General features: G+C 51.7%; 1 protein-coding gene across 4 annotated transcripts in view; it reads left to right on the top strand.

Moving 5' to 3' along the window:
- The first annotated feature begins 6,380 nt into the window (after nucleotides 1-6,380).
- The window catches only part of Rasgrf2 (Ras protein specific guanine nucleotide releasing factor 2), a 182,165-nt gene continuing 171,341 nt past the window's right edge, over nucleotides 6,381-17,204 (top strand). The window contains exon 1 of one of the 4 annotated variants that reach the window (XM_087180738.1): nucleotides 6,381-6,817. In XM_087180738.1, coding sequence (XP_087036864.1) covers nucleotides 6,530-6,817 — 288 coding nt within the window. In that variant the 5' untranslated portion in view covers nucleotides 6,381-6,529. The remainder of the gene's footprint in view (nucleotides 6,818-17,204) is intronic. The other 3 variants (XM_087180737.1, XM_087180741.1, XM_087180739.1) reach the window with 3 other exon arrangements.

Genomic DNA, 17,204 nt, shown 5'->3' with positions numbered 1-17,204 from the left:
TGAGTTTGAGACCAGCCTGAACTGCACAGCAAGACCTTGTCTCAAAAAATAAAAACCAGCGTTCTGTCCATTCATCATTTCTACATGTCCCCAGGGGTGGGATTCTCCTCTACTGACAGCCATGTGATCTCCATGTGCTTACGAGGTCCACCAGCTGGGTTTGGTGAAATTAAAACCCACAGCAAGCCAGACTCTAACAATGCTAGTATTACTTGAGCAGTTGAATCCCTACATCAATTCTGAAAGGTGCCGGCAGGGAGATGTTTCTGATGCTCTTCAGCCATGCCCAGGGCTTCGAGCAAGAGCTCCTGTGAGCCAAGCCCCTTCCCTGAGCCTTTCCCTGTAAGCTCCTGTTCTCTCAGGTCCGAAGTCCGCTCCTTAGCATTGTGATCTGGAACCCATGGTTCCTGGTGAGAGGGAAAAGGTGTTCTCATGCCCAGGGGACCAACAGCTTGATGGTGGCTGGACAGGAGCACTGCTGTGCTGGGGAGGAACCTCGGAGTGTTCGACCACCCGTATACCTTGTATGCACATATTGTAATTCTCTGGATATTGCCTTACAATTTATACCAAAGCCTTCACAAAAAATAATCCACATTTTAAAAATAATTTTATGTATTTTCTTATTTTGAGGCAAGGTCTCCCTTGGCAGTTCAGACCAATGTTGAACTAAGTAGCCCAGGCTGGCTCTGAATGCAGAGCAATCCCCCTGCCTCAGCCTCCCAAGTACTGAGATTACAGGAGTGCACCACCAGGACCAGCTAAGAACCCACAAGTTAAAAGTGTCTTCCCACACTGCTTGAGGACTAAGACCTCAGTTCCAGACTCTCATTCCATTTGTCTCAAGCAAACACACACTGCTCTCGTCTGAGTCTCTGACACATTTCCTGCTACAGAACACGACAAGCTGACCATTCAGAATAAACTGGGGCAAAGATTTGTGTGTGTGACAGGGTCTCACTAGGGAGCCCAAGCTGGCCTCAAATTCGAAATCCCCTACCTCAGCCGCCCCAGTACTGGGACTGCAGGCATGCACCACTACACCCAGCCATGACATGAGCTTGGGCTGAGCTAGTTAGGCCTCACTGGCACTTTGAAATCTCATGCAACTTTATTTTTTGGCAGAACCAGGGATCGAACCCAGGACCTTGCCTGTGCCTGGCGATGCTCTACCACAGAGCTCCGTCCCTTCCCGCCCACAAAGCAGCTCTCTGATTGGCTGTCCTTTCAGTCCAGGGGCTGGGATATGTTGAAACACCCCACAGAAGGTGGGGACAGGAAGGAAAGGGGGGGATGGAGAGAGAGGAGGGAGGGGCCGGGCCCCCCGTGTGCCTGAGGGGTAAGGGCTTGGTTTGTAGGAAAATGGCTGCACCTTGAGGAGGAAGAACCCGGAGCTCATACCATTTTATTTTTTGGTACTGGTGTTCAAACTCGAGTCCTTGCACTTTCGAGGCAGGTGGTGGGACCACTGAGCTAAATCCCTGGCCCCCACTTCTTTTTATCTTTTGGTACTGGGGATCAAAGTCGGGTCCTTGTACTTGCGGGGCAGGCACAGGCCCCACTTCTTAATATTGAGGATGGACAGGTCTGACCCTAGAGTATGAAGTGAAGTGCTCGGTGGCTGGGCTGGGACCAGAGCCATGAGCGTCCTGATCCACTAGGAAAGCTTAAATTCCATCCTCAAATGGACTGGGCCATTTTCAAGTACTTAACTGAGCTCCAGAACAAAGCTGAAAATATTTAACAAGACATATTACAACAAATGTCTGAGTCACTTTCCTGTCCCTGGGACATACTACCTGATCCCCACAGTTTAGAAGAGCGGAGCTGTATTGGACTCAACTCACAGTTTCAGTGGGTTCAGTCCATGGTTGGCTGCGGAAGGCCCAGTGAAGGAAAGCTGCTCACATCATGGTGGCCAGGAAGCAGAAAAGGAGAAAAAGAGGCAGGGGCAAGAACACACCCTTCTCGCCTGTGCCCCCAGTGACCTGCCTCTTCCAACCAGGCCCCATCTCAGACACATGAGACTTTCAGGGGGCATTTTGGTTCTAACCCATAACGGGCAGGTGTAGAAATTCAGCAAGGACACTTGTTCCTAGTCACTCGGGGGAGGCGCCCAGCGTGGGCTACCACGTCCAGTGGCTTAGGTTGGTCATTGCGTGGAGCCATATCCATCCAGGGGAGGGGGTGCCCTTTTGTCACATCAAGCTGCCATCCGCTTCTCAGTTCAAGCTTTCACGGCCCTGAACACCCAAGGGAGAGCTTTTCCCTAATCCAGCCCACCAGAGGGGGACCTTGTTTCAGTTTGCGTCAGAGAATAAGGGCGGCTGGAGCTAAGCTTGACAGTCAGGAAAGTGTGAAGTTGCCTTTGGTCTTCAGTGGAGGGTTAGTGTCTGAAGGACATGCTCTGGCTACCAGGACAGGAGCCAGGACACCAGCTACTGGGTGAGTGATTAGCCCCGAGTAACTCCGTCTGCACAGGGAGTTCCGTTTGCCACACGAGGGGGAGGAAGGGATGATGCTCTTAGGTTTTGCATATTTAGGGAAGAACCTGGCTGCACTAAGCATCTGTGCAGGACGGGTGACACCGTGTCCTGTAGGGTGACCCACCCTGGCTCTTGCAAGCCTGTGCTGCTAAGCAGCCTGACTCCACACGGACCAGCCGTCCAGTGATGGCTCCCTGTGGCCTCCTCCACCCGGATGTGACCAGGAAGCGCTCTGCCCCCGCGGGCCCTGGCTCAGCAAAGGTGGAAACACAGACACGTGATGGCGCGCGTTCAGGACAGTGCAGATGACTGATGGGCCAGGTGACTGGGCAGGGCAGGGCCGGCTGGGCAGGGCAGGGGAGCCCTGAAAAGCAGCTTCAGAATCAAGTCCCTCCAAACTTCCAGAGAGCCTATGGGACCATGCAAGGTCCTGCTGATCATTTCGACCCTCAGGGTTGCCTGCAGCTCTCCCCCTGGCGGGGACAGAGGGCATGGAAGCTTCTGCTCGTGCTGGCCGGCAGGCGCTGGCCCTGTGGCTGTCACTGCGCAGAAGCAGCTAGTGTCTTTCCTCCGATTAATGTCTGTCAGTTTCTTCCTGAGAACCTTCGGAGGGCAGAGGGGAAATTGCTGTTCCTCTCACAGCCTGACCCTTCTCCAAGGACACAGTGGTGAGGCCTTTCTGAGTGGCAGAAGCCACTGTGTCCTGTGAACGTGCACTGATAAAAAACCCAAAACATGAAAGTGACTCACAGCAGCCAGAGCCAAAGGGCACCAGAGACACCCATGTAGCTCATTCCAATTTCTGCAAACAAAACCAAGTTTAGAGCAGGGGGAAAATGAAAACCTGGCTTCTGTGTCTGAGAGATAAGGCGGGAGTTTGAGGTTTTGAAAAGCTGGGGATTAGGCTTTACTCTTCTGGTCTCCAAACCTTCAAAGCTTGGACAATCCAGGAAAATTCCCTGCTTCCCTTTTTCCTCCCTCCCTTCCTCTTCCCTCCTCCTCCGCCCTTTCTCTCTTTCCCTCCTTCATTTTTTCTTTTGGTCAAGTTGTCTGAATCACATCTCCCTCCACAGGCAGTAATCAGGGCTCCCAGATATGGCAACTCACTGCTATTGTTTTCCTCTTGCTCAGAAAAAGGCCAAAATGAGACTCTCACGTTATCAGTGGGAAATGCTCTATTGCCCTAAAAATGCCCTAAAGCTGACCTTTCACCAAAGAGAGCATGAAATGCAAGAGGGGAGAACAGGACATTTGCAGAAGAGCAGGCTCGCTTTGGCCCACTTGGTTAGCCGGCGGGGCGGGGGGCTTGGGTGTCCAGGACCCCATGTCCACGAGGACGCGAGGCTGCAGGCCTGGGGCCACAGACACGCCCTACGCTCCCCGTCCAGCTTGGCTGTGGCTTTCAGGTGTTTTCATCTCCACCTGATGTAAATGTGCACGTGTTCGTGTCCTCTAACAATTCAAAGACCAAGCATTACGTTGATTTAGCAAGTATTTCTGAATCACGGATCTGTTTGCAGCTGCAGCCACCTGGATTGAGGAGTGAGCCTGGCATCTGGGAAGCACCTCCTGGCTAGCACACCTTCTTCCCAGGACGCCAGGCCCAGCTGTATCCAGTGACCTCCTCTGCGTCCTCTGCTTCCCCACCAGGGCCCCGAGGCACGGACTCCCAATCAGCACGTGCTTCCTGCAGCGCAGACCACAGCTCCAAGCCTCAATGTTTGCCAGCTGAAACTGGGGAGAAATCACCTTTTTCTTTCTTTCCCAAATGATGCCCCCCCCTCCCGCCAGGTGGTGGGTGTCAGACCAGAGGGTGAGAGTAGTTTTTGCCCTTCCAGAGACGGGGACATGCAGAGAGACGGACGGACCCTGAGTGAGCCTTCCATGGGTTAGCAGGCTTGGCACGCAGGGCTGGTCACACCCTAGATGGTTTCTGCTTGAAATGGGGCTGAGCTGGGACTGGTCCACGGAGAGGGAGGGATGGGCCCCTGCGACCTTAGGCCACTTGTCCCTCATGCACAGGTGGCTCCGAGGGGTGCCCCCACCTGCCGCTGACCACCTCTCCACTGGGCTCCCCTGACAGCAACAAAACCCAGCTCCTGCTGTCTTTAGATCTGCAAAACTATGGAGAGTGACCAGGGTTCCCACAGGGCCTCTCAGAATGACAGTTCTCCTGTTACAGTTGTTCATTTTTAAAAGCTGGAATTCCCACTGGTTTTATTTCATTTTCAGTAGTGCATGCTCACAGCACTTGATGGTCCCATGTATCCCGGGGAGCTGGCGCCGGGACAGGACACGTCTTAGCTCTTTTGTCATCCCCTGCCACCCTCTCCATTTCTGGGTCTCCTGAGCACAGCATTTCATCCTGAAAGTTTCCTCCCTGGCGAAGGGCAGAAACCACTCAGCTGCTCAGTGAGGCAGAGCTAACAGATTCCAGAGAGAAGCCCATGGCTACAGCTCAGGCACACACCCCGGCCGGGGAGACGGGTGGATCTTTGCCGATGGAGCACCCACGGAGGCATCGTATTATTTTCTGACAACGAACACTTTGTGGAGAGCCATTTTTAATAAGAGACTATGAGGACTAACCCGGGGAAGCAGAATCAATTCCCGCAGTCCCTGGGATTTCGCCAGCTTTCTCTGAGAGCTGCTGGGACTTGATTTCTTCTGCACTTACATTTTGCAGGAGTGAGTGTGTGTGCACATGTGTGCGTGTGTGCGTGTGTCCTGGTTCTCTAGCGCTGGCTGTGGGACTTTGTTAATCAAATGAGTTGCAGCCCAGCAGAGCGGCCTTGCTTCGCACTCAAGGGTTCCTTTTGGTTTTTTTCCCCCCTGCACTTAAAGTTTAGTTCTTTCCCCCTTAATCCTGTGAAATATCGGGTGTCCGAAAGGAACTGACACCCACGTGGCTTTCCCCGGACACCCAGCCCGTGCTAACTTCCAGAGCTGGTTTGAGGCAGGCACCAGGACAGGTGACCTGGGGGATTATCCAAAGCTGCAGGGGCTCCACCTCCTTGTGTGTGTGTGTTTGTGCGTGCGCGCGCGTGCAGGGCGTGGGAGTGGGGCTGTGAGAATGTGTGGCTTGTGTGAAGATGTATTTGTATGTGTGTGGGTGTTTGTGTATGAGTGTGTTTTTGAGGACGAATGTGTGTGCCTGTGGGTCTGTGTGTGTTCATCTGTGATTGCCTGTGTGCATCTGTGTAAGACTGAATGTGCATGTCTGCTGCATGTACACGTCATATTTGGATGTTTGTGTGAATGTGTTCGTGACTCCAAGTGTGTGATGGGTGCATGTGTGAGTGGCAGCCAGCAGCTCAGCGCATACCTGTGTGTAGCTGCCTGTGTGTGTCTTTGTGACTATTTTTGTGAGCAGACTGTACGCTGTGTGTGAATGTGCATTTGCGTATATGTGTGTGGCTGGATTTATTTCTTTTGCAGTACTGGGGATTGAACCCACAGCCTTCTCACAGAGCTGCGTCCCCAGCTCTTTCGTTTTGGTTTTTTTTTTGAAGTTGCTCAATTGCCCAGGCTGGACTCCAGCTTGCATCCTCCTGCCTCAGTTTCCCAGAGTGCAAGGATTGCAGGCGTGTGCCCCACGCCCGGCTCCTGCGTGTTCTTATTTGTGTGTGAGCCCTGCATGCATGTATATCTGTGCCTATGCACATTGTGCATGCCTGGGAGCAGAAGCGTATGCTTTGTGCTTGTGTGTGTGCGGGTTTGTGTGACTGCCTGGCTCTGGGTGGCGTGTTGTTCGCGTGTGCGCCGTGCGTGCGCCCCGGCCGCGTGTGTCCGTGCGCGGGCTGTGTGCCCCGGCGGTGCGTGTGAGCGCGGGGCGTCCCCACCTCCTCCCGCGGGCGTGGGCTCTGCCCGATTACGGCTCGGCGCCCACGTGACGCGCCGCCTGCTGTCTCCGCGCGCGTGGCCGGAGGACAGCGCTGTGCGGCCGCGGCTCGCCGGGCGCCTGGGGCGGGGACGTGGCCGGGCAGGGAGGCTCGGGGTCCGGATCCCGGCCGGCGGGCACGGATGGGCGCGAGGCTCCAGCCATGCAGAAGAGCGTGCGCTACAACGAGGGCCACGCGCTGCACCTGGCCGGGCTGGCGCGCAGGGAGGGCACGAAGCGCGGCTTCCTGAGCAGGCGCGCGGCCGAGGCGAGCCGCTGGCACGAGAAGTGGTTCGCTCTCTACCAGAATGTGCTCTTCTACTTCGAGGGCGAGCAGAGCGGCCGCCCCGCTGGCGTCTACCTGCTGGAGGGCTGCAGCTGCGAGCGCGCGCCTGCGCCCCCCAGGGCCACCGCGGGCGCCGGCTCCGCCCGCGACGCGCTGGACAAGCAGGTACGGGGGACTGGGAGCGGGGGGCGCGCCCGGGGAGACCTCGCCGCTCGCTCCGCGGGGCTGGGGGCGGGACCCGGGGCGGGTCTCGTCCTTCCAGTTTCTCCACTTGGCGGTGTCTCCCAGGCCTCGCTCGCAGGGAGGGCCCGAGTGTGGCGACGGTGGACACCTGTGGGACGTAGAGCCGAGAGACCCGAGTAACTTACTGGGAAAAGTTGGGCTTTGCCAGAGCCCGGCGCGCGCAGGTGTCCTTACTTAGGGGAGACGCCGCGCGGGTCACCGCATCCCATCCTTTCCCTCGCTGACGCTCGACCCTGAGGCCAACCGGGAAGGCGAGGGATGGGATCCACCGTGCTCAGGGTGCAGGTTGGGCTCCCGGTTCCCCATAGGTTTAAAGGTGCGGGCATCCGTCGCTTCCGGGTGTTTGTGTTAAAGACTGCTTTGGACACCAGCAAGCCCTTTCAGCTCTGGGTCATGATTTTGTTTTGCTGTGTGCTCACGGCGGGGGGCCTCAGGTTCAGCAGCCTCTACCCCCCATTCTTGCAAGAACCAACTTTGTTTTTTTCTTCCAATCACCATTTGGTTTTTAAGTTAAAGCAGACTAATTTTATGCTTCCAAATGTTCTGTGCTTCTAGATCCCAATCTTGCGGGGGGGGGGGGCGGTGTCCATCTTTGCTGTTGCATAAAAATATTTTGCAGCTGAGTTTTCCCTTCAAGTCAGATCAAACTGCATCTTTTGCAAACCACCGAGGCCGTGGGAAGCGCTGGTAATGGGAGAACCCCGGGCCTGACCTCTCTCAGACTCTTAAACTCGTAAAGTTAGGAGCACTTAAACTCAGATCAACCGGAAGTCTGATTGCTTCTTCACTTTGCTTTCACTATAAATCATTAACCATCTTCACTGACTAAACGTTACAACACCTCATAGGTCTGAAATTTTTAAAAAGTCCTTTGGGTTTGAGGGAATGTTTAGTCCCTGGAAAAACTGATTTCCAACTTAGTAGATACGGATACTAGAAACAGAAACAAATTCTAAGTTGTGCATTTTACAGTTTAAATTGGGAGAAGAGTTTAGAGGAAACAGATTTTTTTTCAGGATGTGTACATCTCTCTCTCTCTCTCTCTCTCTTTTTTTTTTGGTACCAGGGATTGAACTTGGGACCTTGAGCTTTCAAGGCAGGCAGCAGAACCACTGAGCTAATACATCTCTTTTTTCTATTTAGATTAAAAAAAATAAGAGTTATGTATGCCAAGGTTCCACAGGATCCAAAACAAATAGGGTTTTAAGTATTGTAATGTCTAAAATAAAATGGGGCATTTTAAATTATTCTGAATGTATATAATTGGTTTCATTCTAAATTATTTATTTTCTTGTATGTGTTACTAATATGCATGACCAACCTGTTTTCTCCTGTTTGAGCTGAGTGTGGACTGTTGCTTGCTTGTTACGACCTACATGGCTGGCTGAGCTGTCAGCACTGCAGCACATCTCTCCTGGAAAGTATCCAGGCTGTCGTCTTCAGGAAGAGCTCTGTAAACCAGACTTTAGTAGGCAAATTCAATTGCCCAGTAGCCCAACTTTCCTGCCTCTTTCTAGCAGGTGTCCTGACCTGGCTAGCGGCCAGTGTCTTTCTCTGTTTATGATTGTATAAATTGAGTATTTTTTAATCGTTGTATGCATGTTTAAGAGGTTAGAAATCAGAACGTTAGGGTCTGCAGATAAAGCAAGCTTTTCAGAGAGGATGAGAAGCCAGGCAGGGCACCCTCAGTGCTGTCAGGCTCGGATCTGGCCCCGAGACTCGAGCTAGCACCGTGTCTAATGCTTTTCCGGATGCTGCCTGTCTGGGTGTGTGAAGGATCCTAAGACAACACTGCAGATGAGAAGTGAGGAGAAGCCTGGTGTCCTGGGTGTGCGGCTTAGGAGTTAATTGTGCTGCTGTTGCTCCCAGATGGTCACATACACCATGGGCAGCGGGGCGGGCGACAGGCGTCCATGTGTGCATCGCCACACGTGTGTCCCCGACTCCTCACACAGCTGTAGGCCCGGGCTGGCTTGGACTGGACCTGAGCGGCTTGGTGCCATCTGCCACATTCCCAGTGCTTCTCAGGAGGATCTCTCCATGTTTCCTCTTTCTGTGTTGTTCCTGAAATCTCTCTTCGTGGTGTGCAGAACTCCAACGTCCGGATGAGATGACTTCCAAGCTGCCTTGCAGTGTTCTCTTTTCCGGGTTCTGACAGTGCGAGCTTTCTGCAGTGAAAGGCAGTTTCACAGGAGTCAAAGACTGCTGGGATCAGGGCTAAGTAGTGCAGCCGGGAAGCCGAGGACAGCGAGGTGACAGGGAACGTTCCGTAACCGGCCAGGTTGCTAGAGGCACAAACCTATGCGAATGTCTCAGAGACAGAGACCGTGTCATTCCCACCGTGAGGAGACAGCTCGCAGTGCCATTCACTGACACCGCTGACGTCCTTCTTGCTGTTGTGGGCTCTCATCCTTCCCGGAGTTGGAATTCTACCTCCCCTCCCGGTAGTTTCTTAATTCACATTAACTGTGATTTAAAGTAAGTTACAGTAGGAAGAAAACCTCCGTTGGTTTGCTTCACTGAAATAATCATTCAAAACCGGATGGCTGCCAAAAAAAAAAAACAAGGAAAATTCAGTTGTTTTTAGTCCTTTGTCTTAGACTGGTTCCACTTAAGTGGAGAAAAAGAAAAGGGTTTTCATTGTCCAAGTACGGCTGAGCCAAGGATTGTTTGCCGCCTTGCCCCCTTGTTTCCTGGGTCCCAGGCCTGCACGCTGGCTACCGCCTTCCACAGGGGTGGAGTGTTCGGGTACTAATGGCGATATAATCCTAATCAGTTCAGGTCCAGAGATGTTTTCAGGTTCCCTTTCTCTAACAGGGGTTGCTTTCTTTCTGCCTTATTAGCAGCGCTCGCAGGCCTCTGATGTTTCTCCTCTTGAAACTGTGTCCAGGTGGCTCTTCTCCGACGTGCTGCATGTGTGGAGGGAGGTCCCTCGGCCCCTCGGTGCCAGGCGCAGGTGTCTGAGAGAACGGAGTGTGGGGCACAGCTCCCGGGACCTGGGCAGCCCGGTTCGGTCCGGCACAGGGAGGGCTGAGGCTGGTCTGTGCCTTCAGGGTGCGCCTGGGGTTTGCCCTCCACCCAGCCCCTCACCGGACTGCACCCCACTCTTGGAGCTGAGTATCACCGTCTGCATGGTCACCTTCGTGGAGGGCGAGTCGGGCATCGGATAGGAGACTGCTCTGCTCAGGGGTGGTTTGCTGAGCAGACTAAACCCACTGAGCTTCAAGCATGGAAAATCTGGAATGTGGTGGGAGTTGGGGTGTAGTGTGTGAATCTCCGCTCTGTTTATTCTTATTTCCCTTTAAAACGATGTAAATGGCCATTGTTAATTCTTGAGAAATGTGACTACAGACCATTACATAGTCAAAGAAAAATGGATTTATTTTGAAACAAACAATTTTACATGTCATTCCTTTGCTCCAGTGAGGAACTTTGTAAGCATTTGCCATTTAGGGTGGAAGTCCACATACCAGTTAGTCTGACCTGTTTAAGTAACTGCATCTGTATTGCTGCTAGCAGGAGTGATGTGGAGCCCAGAAACACATCTTTGTTTGTTTGTCTGTTTGGCTTTTTGGTTTTTTGAGACAGGGTCTCAGCATGTAGTCCAGGCTGGGCTTGAACTCACAGTGTAGCCAGTGCTGGCCTCGAACTTGCAGCGATCCTCCTGCTTTGGCCTCTCTGGTGCTGGGATTACAGGAGTGGACTCTAAGAAAGCCTTGTTATTCTTCCTTTCCTGGGAATGAGAAGTAACCTCTCTGGCGTGGTCTCCATGTTGTCTGGAGAAGGAGGTACTGCAGGTGCTTGTCAGATTTCTGATGAATTAAACACGTCCTGTTCACTTTAAAGGGACTGAGCCTGTGACTCCCTGAACCCTCCTTACTAGACAGTCTCCTTCGCTTCCCTAACTGGCCCCGAGGACAGGACTGCAATCATTGCATGGAATTAGAGCCCCACGAAAGCTCTGCGACCTTCACAGGCATGGAGAGGGTGAAGCTGGCTTTTCAGTCTGTTCCTTTTGTTGATTGCATAATAACCAGTTCCGAATTTTCTGTCTTGCAACAAAAAGGAAAGATGGAATAAAGATATTTGCTAATCTTGTAAAATATTTGAAAATGCTATCTGAGGAACAGAAATAATTTATTACTTGAGTTTTGTGATTGTTACATGAGCTTTGTGACTGTCACGGATTAGCAAAATTTAGTTTCTAGTTTTGACTACACTAAACCCTGCTGTTTAGATTATTGTGTATATTGTTAAGAATTCAACAAAGCGAAATCCATCTTTGGTACGATGGGTGTACATAAATGCATTTTTGTGGTTATTATTAGGTGCCAATTAATTGTACTATTAGTGGTAGAAAATATCTTGTGATATTTTTTTCTCTTTTGGAATTCAGAAAATAGAGATATTTCCTTTCACTGGGTGATAAGACCTTCAAGTGTGTGTGATAGCCAAATGCTTCTGCTTTTAGCAAGCAAATGTTCGTCATTTGTTAAAACAATTATTGTGTTGTTGCCTTTAAGTTGATTTTGTCCATGTTGTCCAATACTACTTAAATGCGCCTGCTCTAACTGTAATTTTAACTTCGTAGAAGAGAAAAACGTAGTCTTTAAGGTTATTTTGTAATAAGTCAGATTCACAGCCTGGATGTGGTCAGGTCATACATCCTCATCTTCACAATTTCAGGTGGATTTGTGGCTCTGCCTGCTCATTTACCCTGTGAGAAGGGTGCGTGTGTGGCATGCCTTCGAGCCTGTTACCTTCGACCCTGAAGAGTGACATTCACGGTGTCGTTACACGTGGGGGTGCTGTGCACATCTTTATTTGCGCCCTTGACATTTGGAGATATGCCTGCAGCTTGGGCAGCTCGGTTTGAGGGCTGGGGTGGCTAATGATTCTGATGTATAGATCACAGCGTCACCTCTCTGAAACTAGCTCCAGAGACTGTCAACACCCACGTTCCGCACCGTGACACTGCGCCGAGGGACGGCCTGCACCGTGGGTCTGCACCGCCTCCCTGGGTGTGTCCATGCTGCCCGGGTTTGTGCAGACCGCTCTTCAGTGTCCACAGCGACCAGACTGGTGCCTGAGGACACCTGGCACAGGTGGATCCCTGTCTGCAAACAGCAGAGGGCCGTGCAGTCAAATCTCAGCAAGTGTGTACATGCACGTGGAGGTGGTATCTGCTTGTTTAAAGCAAATACCTGTATGGAGGCAGAGACAGAGTTTAAGCGTGGACACAGAACTCTGTGAGAGGCCAGACTGCTGAACGACATCGACCCTCATTCCATCCCCTCTGGTGTGCTTTCTAAGTTGTAGCTTAACTCCGCTGAGTCAAGGAACATGAATCTGGCCCCACAAAAGGGTCTATGTTGCCATTTTTGCCCAAGGAACTAAAATATGGCAGGGGTATTTAGAGGGAAAAAAAGCAGGATTTCTTTCCGTTGTTTTGGGTGCGAGGGATTGAACCCAGGGCCTTTGCACTGAGCTACATCCCCATCATTTTTAATTATTTTAATTTTAATTTTTAAAAATTTTCAATCAAGGTCTCCCTAAATTGCCAAATTGCCCAGCCTGGCCTTGAAGTTGCCATCCTCCTGCATCAGCCTCCCGGAGCGCTGGGATTACATGTGTCTGTCACCATACCCAGCTTTTAAAAAGTAGCTTTTTGGGTCATGTTCTGCAGAAAACATCGACACCCGTAGGGGGCACGAGATACAGAAGATGCTTTTTCTCATAGTTTCCTTTTTTAGTGACTCTTGTGAAACTTATGATTTGATGATAAAGATTGAAATCATTTTCCCTAAAACGCCTACAAAATTCCCCTAATATACTTTTAGGGAAAAAATAACAAATTTGAGAAGATATGTATTTATTTAGTAATGCACTGCTCTTTTCTTCTCCAGTGTGGAGGGGAATAACCCAGAATGTGGGCGGTCTGCGGGAGACCCTCTCGCCTGGGATGCAGCCTGAGGGAGGCACGCCCTGGACCCCAGGTGCACTCGAGAGCCAAGCAAGCCCTGCTGCACTGAGACTCCCTGACCCTTCATGCTTGGTTCTGAAGAGCCTGGGCCAGGGGTTCTGAGTTCAGCTCTTCTGGGCCTTGCTCTGTGACGTGGCTGGGACTGGGTTTCAGTCCTGCAGGGATGCAGGGCTCTGGCCGCCTGCTTGCATTGTTTTCAGGTTCCTGAAGTGTCTGATTAATGTCACCGTCTGATTCACTTCCTGAGCTGTGATTGACAGAGCTGTGCGTGGTAAGCGGGATGTTTGCACGTTTGATAGTAATTCGTACTTTTTTGGTAATGCCACTCCGATTTCCTTCCTTTTGTTTTCATTACTAAGATCACTTAGGAAGGTTTTTTTCTCCCCCTTTCCCTTTTTTCCTCTTCAAAAAATACTTTAAACTGAGCCAGGCACGTTGATGCACACCTGTAATCCCAGCACTCTGGAGGCTGAGGCAGGACAATCACTGTAAGTTCAAGGCCAGCCTGGGCTTTATTGTGACACCCTGCCTCAAAAAACAAATACAAAAACAAACTACTTTCAATTGACCACATATAAAATAAAATAGTTTGGGGCTGGGGATTTAGCTCAGTGGTTTCACCGCCTGCTGCGCAAGCGCAAGGACCCGAGTTCGATCCCTGGTACCAAAATAAATAAAAATAAAATAAAATAGTTTGGCCGCAACTTTCTGTCAGTGTTTGTTGGCTCCATTTCCCTCCAGACCCAGTTTTTTCCCTAGACTGTCTTACAGGATACCCAGCCACTGTCTATTTTTTCCCTCCTGCATAGGAAGGATTTTTCCTCCCTGGCTTGGTGTTGCAGATTGCGCTCAGTGCAGTTCTGAAAGGAGCTGGTGGCGTGGCTGTGCTGCAGTTCTGTGCTGTGACCCTATCGGAGATCATTTTGTTTCTTTGGTGTGTAATAAAGGCAACGACTGCACACCAGTGTTGGAAGGCAGGAAGATGATGGAAGGAACCGGCTTAGTAGATGCCTGTGTGCTCCATCCTAAAGATGTGGAACTGGAGGCAGCCACTTAGCCTTGATCTTGGTGTAAGGGGATTCTCATGCCTGGCTGGTCATGGGGGCGCAGCCTGCAATCCCAGCACTCCAGGAGGCCGAGGCAGGAGGACTGCCAGCTTGAGGACAGCCAACATCTCTCCCTTGCAATCAAACGGTCAGAAAAACTCAGCCGTATGACAAACCAACTAACCCAGCCTGGGCAATTCAGTGACTTAGCCAGACCCCGTCTCAAGATTGAAACATTTGAAAAGGCCTGAGGATATAGCTTGGTGCAAAGGCCCTGGGTTCCGGCTCTAATACAAAAGAAGCCTTTTCACGATTTGCCCTGGCTGGAGGGAGGCAGGACTGCGGGTCCTCGGTGTTGTGCCCCTTCTAGTCCTGACTGAAGCCTTTGCCAAACACCCTCTCCTCGCGCCTCCTCCACGGCCGCCGCCTCCTCTGCCCAGCTCGGTGTGGCAGCAGCGGCGACCCCAACCCGGAAGCTGCCCCATGGTCCTTCACAGTCGGTGCCCGCAGCCCGGCCCGCGTCAGGCTTATGGTGAGGCCCCTGGCTGAGGCGGCTGGGTTTCCCTTGCTCGCGCTGGCTCCGCGTGGTTTCAGGGCGGCGTCCCGCAGTCCTTCGAGACGCAGGCTCCTCTTCCTCTGAGAGAACCGGGGTTCCTGTCAGGGGTCAGAATCATCAGCCGCTGCCCAGCCTTGCGTGGACTGCAGACTCCGAGCTTCGTGGAAGTCGCCTGGGTGGGGGGCGACTCTCTGACGGGCCTGGTGCCCTCGTGAGCTGGGCATCGGGGTCTTCGCCCCACGGAGGCATCCAGCCCAGCAGCGTGGTCAGTGGGCCCTGCATCCGACCTCACCTGAGGGCCCACAGCGGGCGCCTTCTGCTGCTGCCCCCTTGCCCGGGGGTCATGGGCACGTTTACCCTTTGATATCTTAAAAAAGATGTAAATGGTGTTCTTTTAACAATACATTTAAAATAAGCCTGTTTTTCAAAGCACAGAGAACTCAGGGAACGTGAACGAGTTTGTGATCAGCCCCAGACCAAGCCGTGGGCACAGCCAGGCCTCCCCAGGGGTGGTCTCGTCCTTCCTGGTGATGCTGTCCATTGCTTTGCCTGGTTTGAACTTCATCTTGGTCCACACACGAAGCCTGCATTCCTGGACCCAGGCCTTGGGCGGCAGTCTCCTGTCAGGACCGCAGTGGGCCGTATGGAGCACGACACCCCTTGTCATCCTTGGTTGTTTCCAAGGAATGCAGCTTCTCAATCCAGGCTAAAGCTGAGGGACATTGCCCTGTTTCCAGTCTGGAGCTTCTACAACTTGCTCTGTGAAGTTCTGTGCACTTGCACGCACACACACAGGCGCGTGCATTGCTGTAGGTGTGCGTGCTCGGGTTTGAGGTGCTGGCTTGCAGATGCACGCATATTCAGTATTCCTGCTGAGCAGTTCTCCAAAGCCAGCAGATGCGCTGATGTCTGAACAGCAACCCTTGGAATTATCAGCCTGCTTGGTTGTAAGCATTGTAATTCGTAGGTGATATCTCACTTTGTTTTTTTGTGTTTATTTTCTGAATGTAGTAAGAACGAACACCTTTTCAAGTGCTTATTGTCTAGTTCTCTGTTTTGAAGTGCACGTTCAACCTTTATGCACTTTTTATGGGGTTGGTTTGGAGGAGTTATAAATATTGAGATAGACTCTATGAATGGCCATTTTTGTACAGCAAAAGTGGCTGAATATCAGATTTTCATGCTGCCGAGCTATGTATATGAAGATACAAGTCCTGTATCAGTTACTTCTTCTAGTGTGTCTTGCCTTTCATGTGGTATCTTTGGAGGAGCAGAAATTATAAACTTTAGTGTAGCCTAAATCATGTGTCTGTTTCTTCGTGTGTAGCATTGCCTGGTCACCAACTAGACAGGGATGAGATAGGACCTGCACTTGCTGTGTAGCAGACATTGCTCTGATGCTGACAATGCTGAAGACACATCCTCTGCTGCTAGAACTTTCAGTCCTCCTGCCTCAGCCTTCCAGAGTCCTGAGATCCCAGGTGTGCACCACCACACCCCACTGAAATTCCCCAGTGTCAGTGTGCATCTATCCGTGTCCTCCGTCCCTCGATTTACACCACCCCTCTGTGGCCACTAAGGCTGAAAGGGCTGAGGCCCGGGCCCAGAGCTGAGAACCTTGTCCGGAATGCTGGGCCCTCAGGAGGACACTTGTCTCTGTCCTTCAGGGTGGCAGAGAAGGGCCTCCTGTGTGCCCAGGGCCCATCCTGGGTGCAGTGTTTCGCCGTCTGCGTGGCTGCAGGGCCACCGTCTGCACACAGATGGGGAGCTGCGTGTCGTTTCCTCCCTGGGGTGTTGTCATGGGTCCCTTGTCACTTGGCAGTGGTTGAACCCTCTTCCCACTCCTCCTCTTCCTCCTGTCCTGTGTCCTCGCCGTGCCCTGGGTCAGTTGGAAAGTGAGACACAGAACCCAGCTTTTCTGGGGTCACAAGGTAACAGGTGACTGATTCCCACTGTTCTTTCTTTTTCCTTAAAAAAATGTGTGTGTGCGTAAATATATACATATATATATATATATGTATATATATATTTTTTTAGACAAGGTCTCACTGTGTAGTCCAGGCTGGCCTTGAACTCTAACCCTGTGCGCTGCACCGATGACGGCGGGCTGCCTGGGTGTGGGGCGAGGGGCATCTCTAGGGGGCTGTGGGTTTCTGGCTCAGGTGTATCTTCATCTGCAGAATGGGCAGTTGTTCTGCCTAACTCAGCAGTGGGCAGACTGCGTGGGTCCCGGTAACCTAGAGAGAGCGCTGCTTCCGGTCCTCCACCGTGGCGTTGTTCGTACAGCCGAGAGCAGTGAGTGGGAGAGCTCAGTCCTCCTGCATGGCCTCTCACTTCAGCCCTTCAGCCCAGATAGCTCCCCGCCAGCCCCCGGGCATCTTTATGGGCCCACGGAGAATGTTTTGTGGTTGTTAAATTCCTTAAGAGGTATTTGGAAGATTAGTTTTACTGATGCAGGAAAATAATCCTTTAAAGGGTAGATTGGGAAGAGATTTCCCTTAGGCCTGCGAAGTCTTTCTGGAGTGTAGACCTCTCTGCTGTTGCACATGTAGCAAGTGCACTAAAATAAGGATGCTAAGTAGTTTTTTAAGGAAAAATGTGTCTGAATTGATATTTGTGCTTTACAAGTGCAATTTGCTTTTACTGAGTATCTAAAATGTAGAGGGAAAGGGAAAATCAAGAAGGCTTGGCTTATTCACTTTTCTTACTCTTTCCAGAGTGTCA

The sequence above is a fragment of the Heterocephalus glaber genome, unplaced genomic scaffold (genome assembly GCF_053883595.1).
Source record: "Heterocephalus glaber isolate CG9 unplaced genomic scaffold, H.glaber_assembly_v1.0 deba00001465, whole genome shotgun sequence".
Taxonomy (NCBI): domain Eukaryota; kingdom Metazoa; phylum Chordata; class Mammalia; order Rodentia; family Bathyergidae; genus Heterocephalus; species Heterocephalus glaber.
This window is presented reverse-complemented; position numbering and strand designations above follow the sequence as displayed.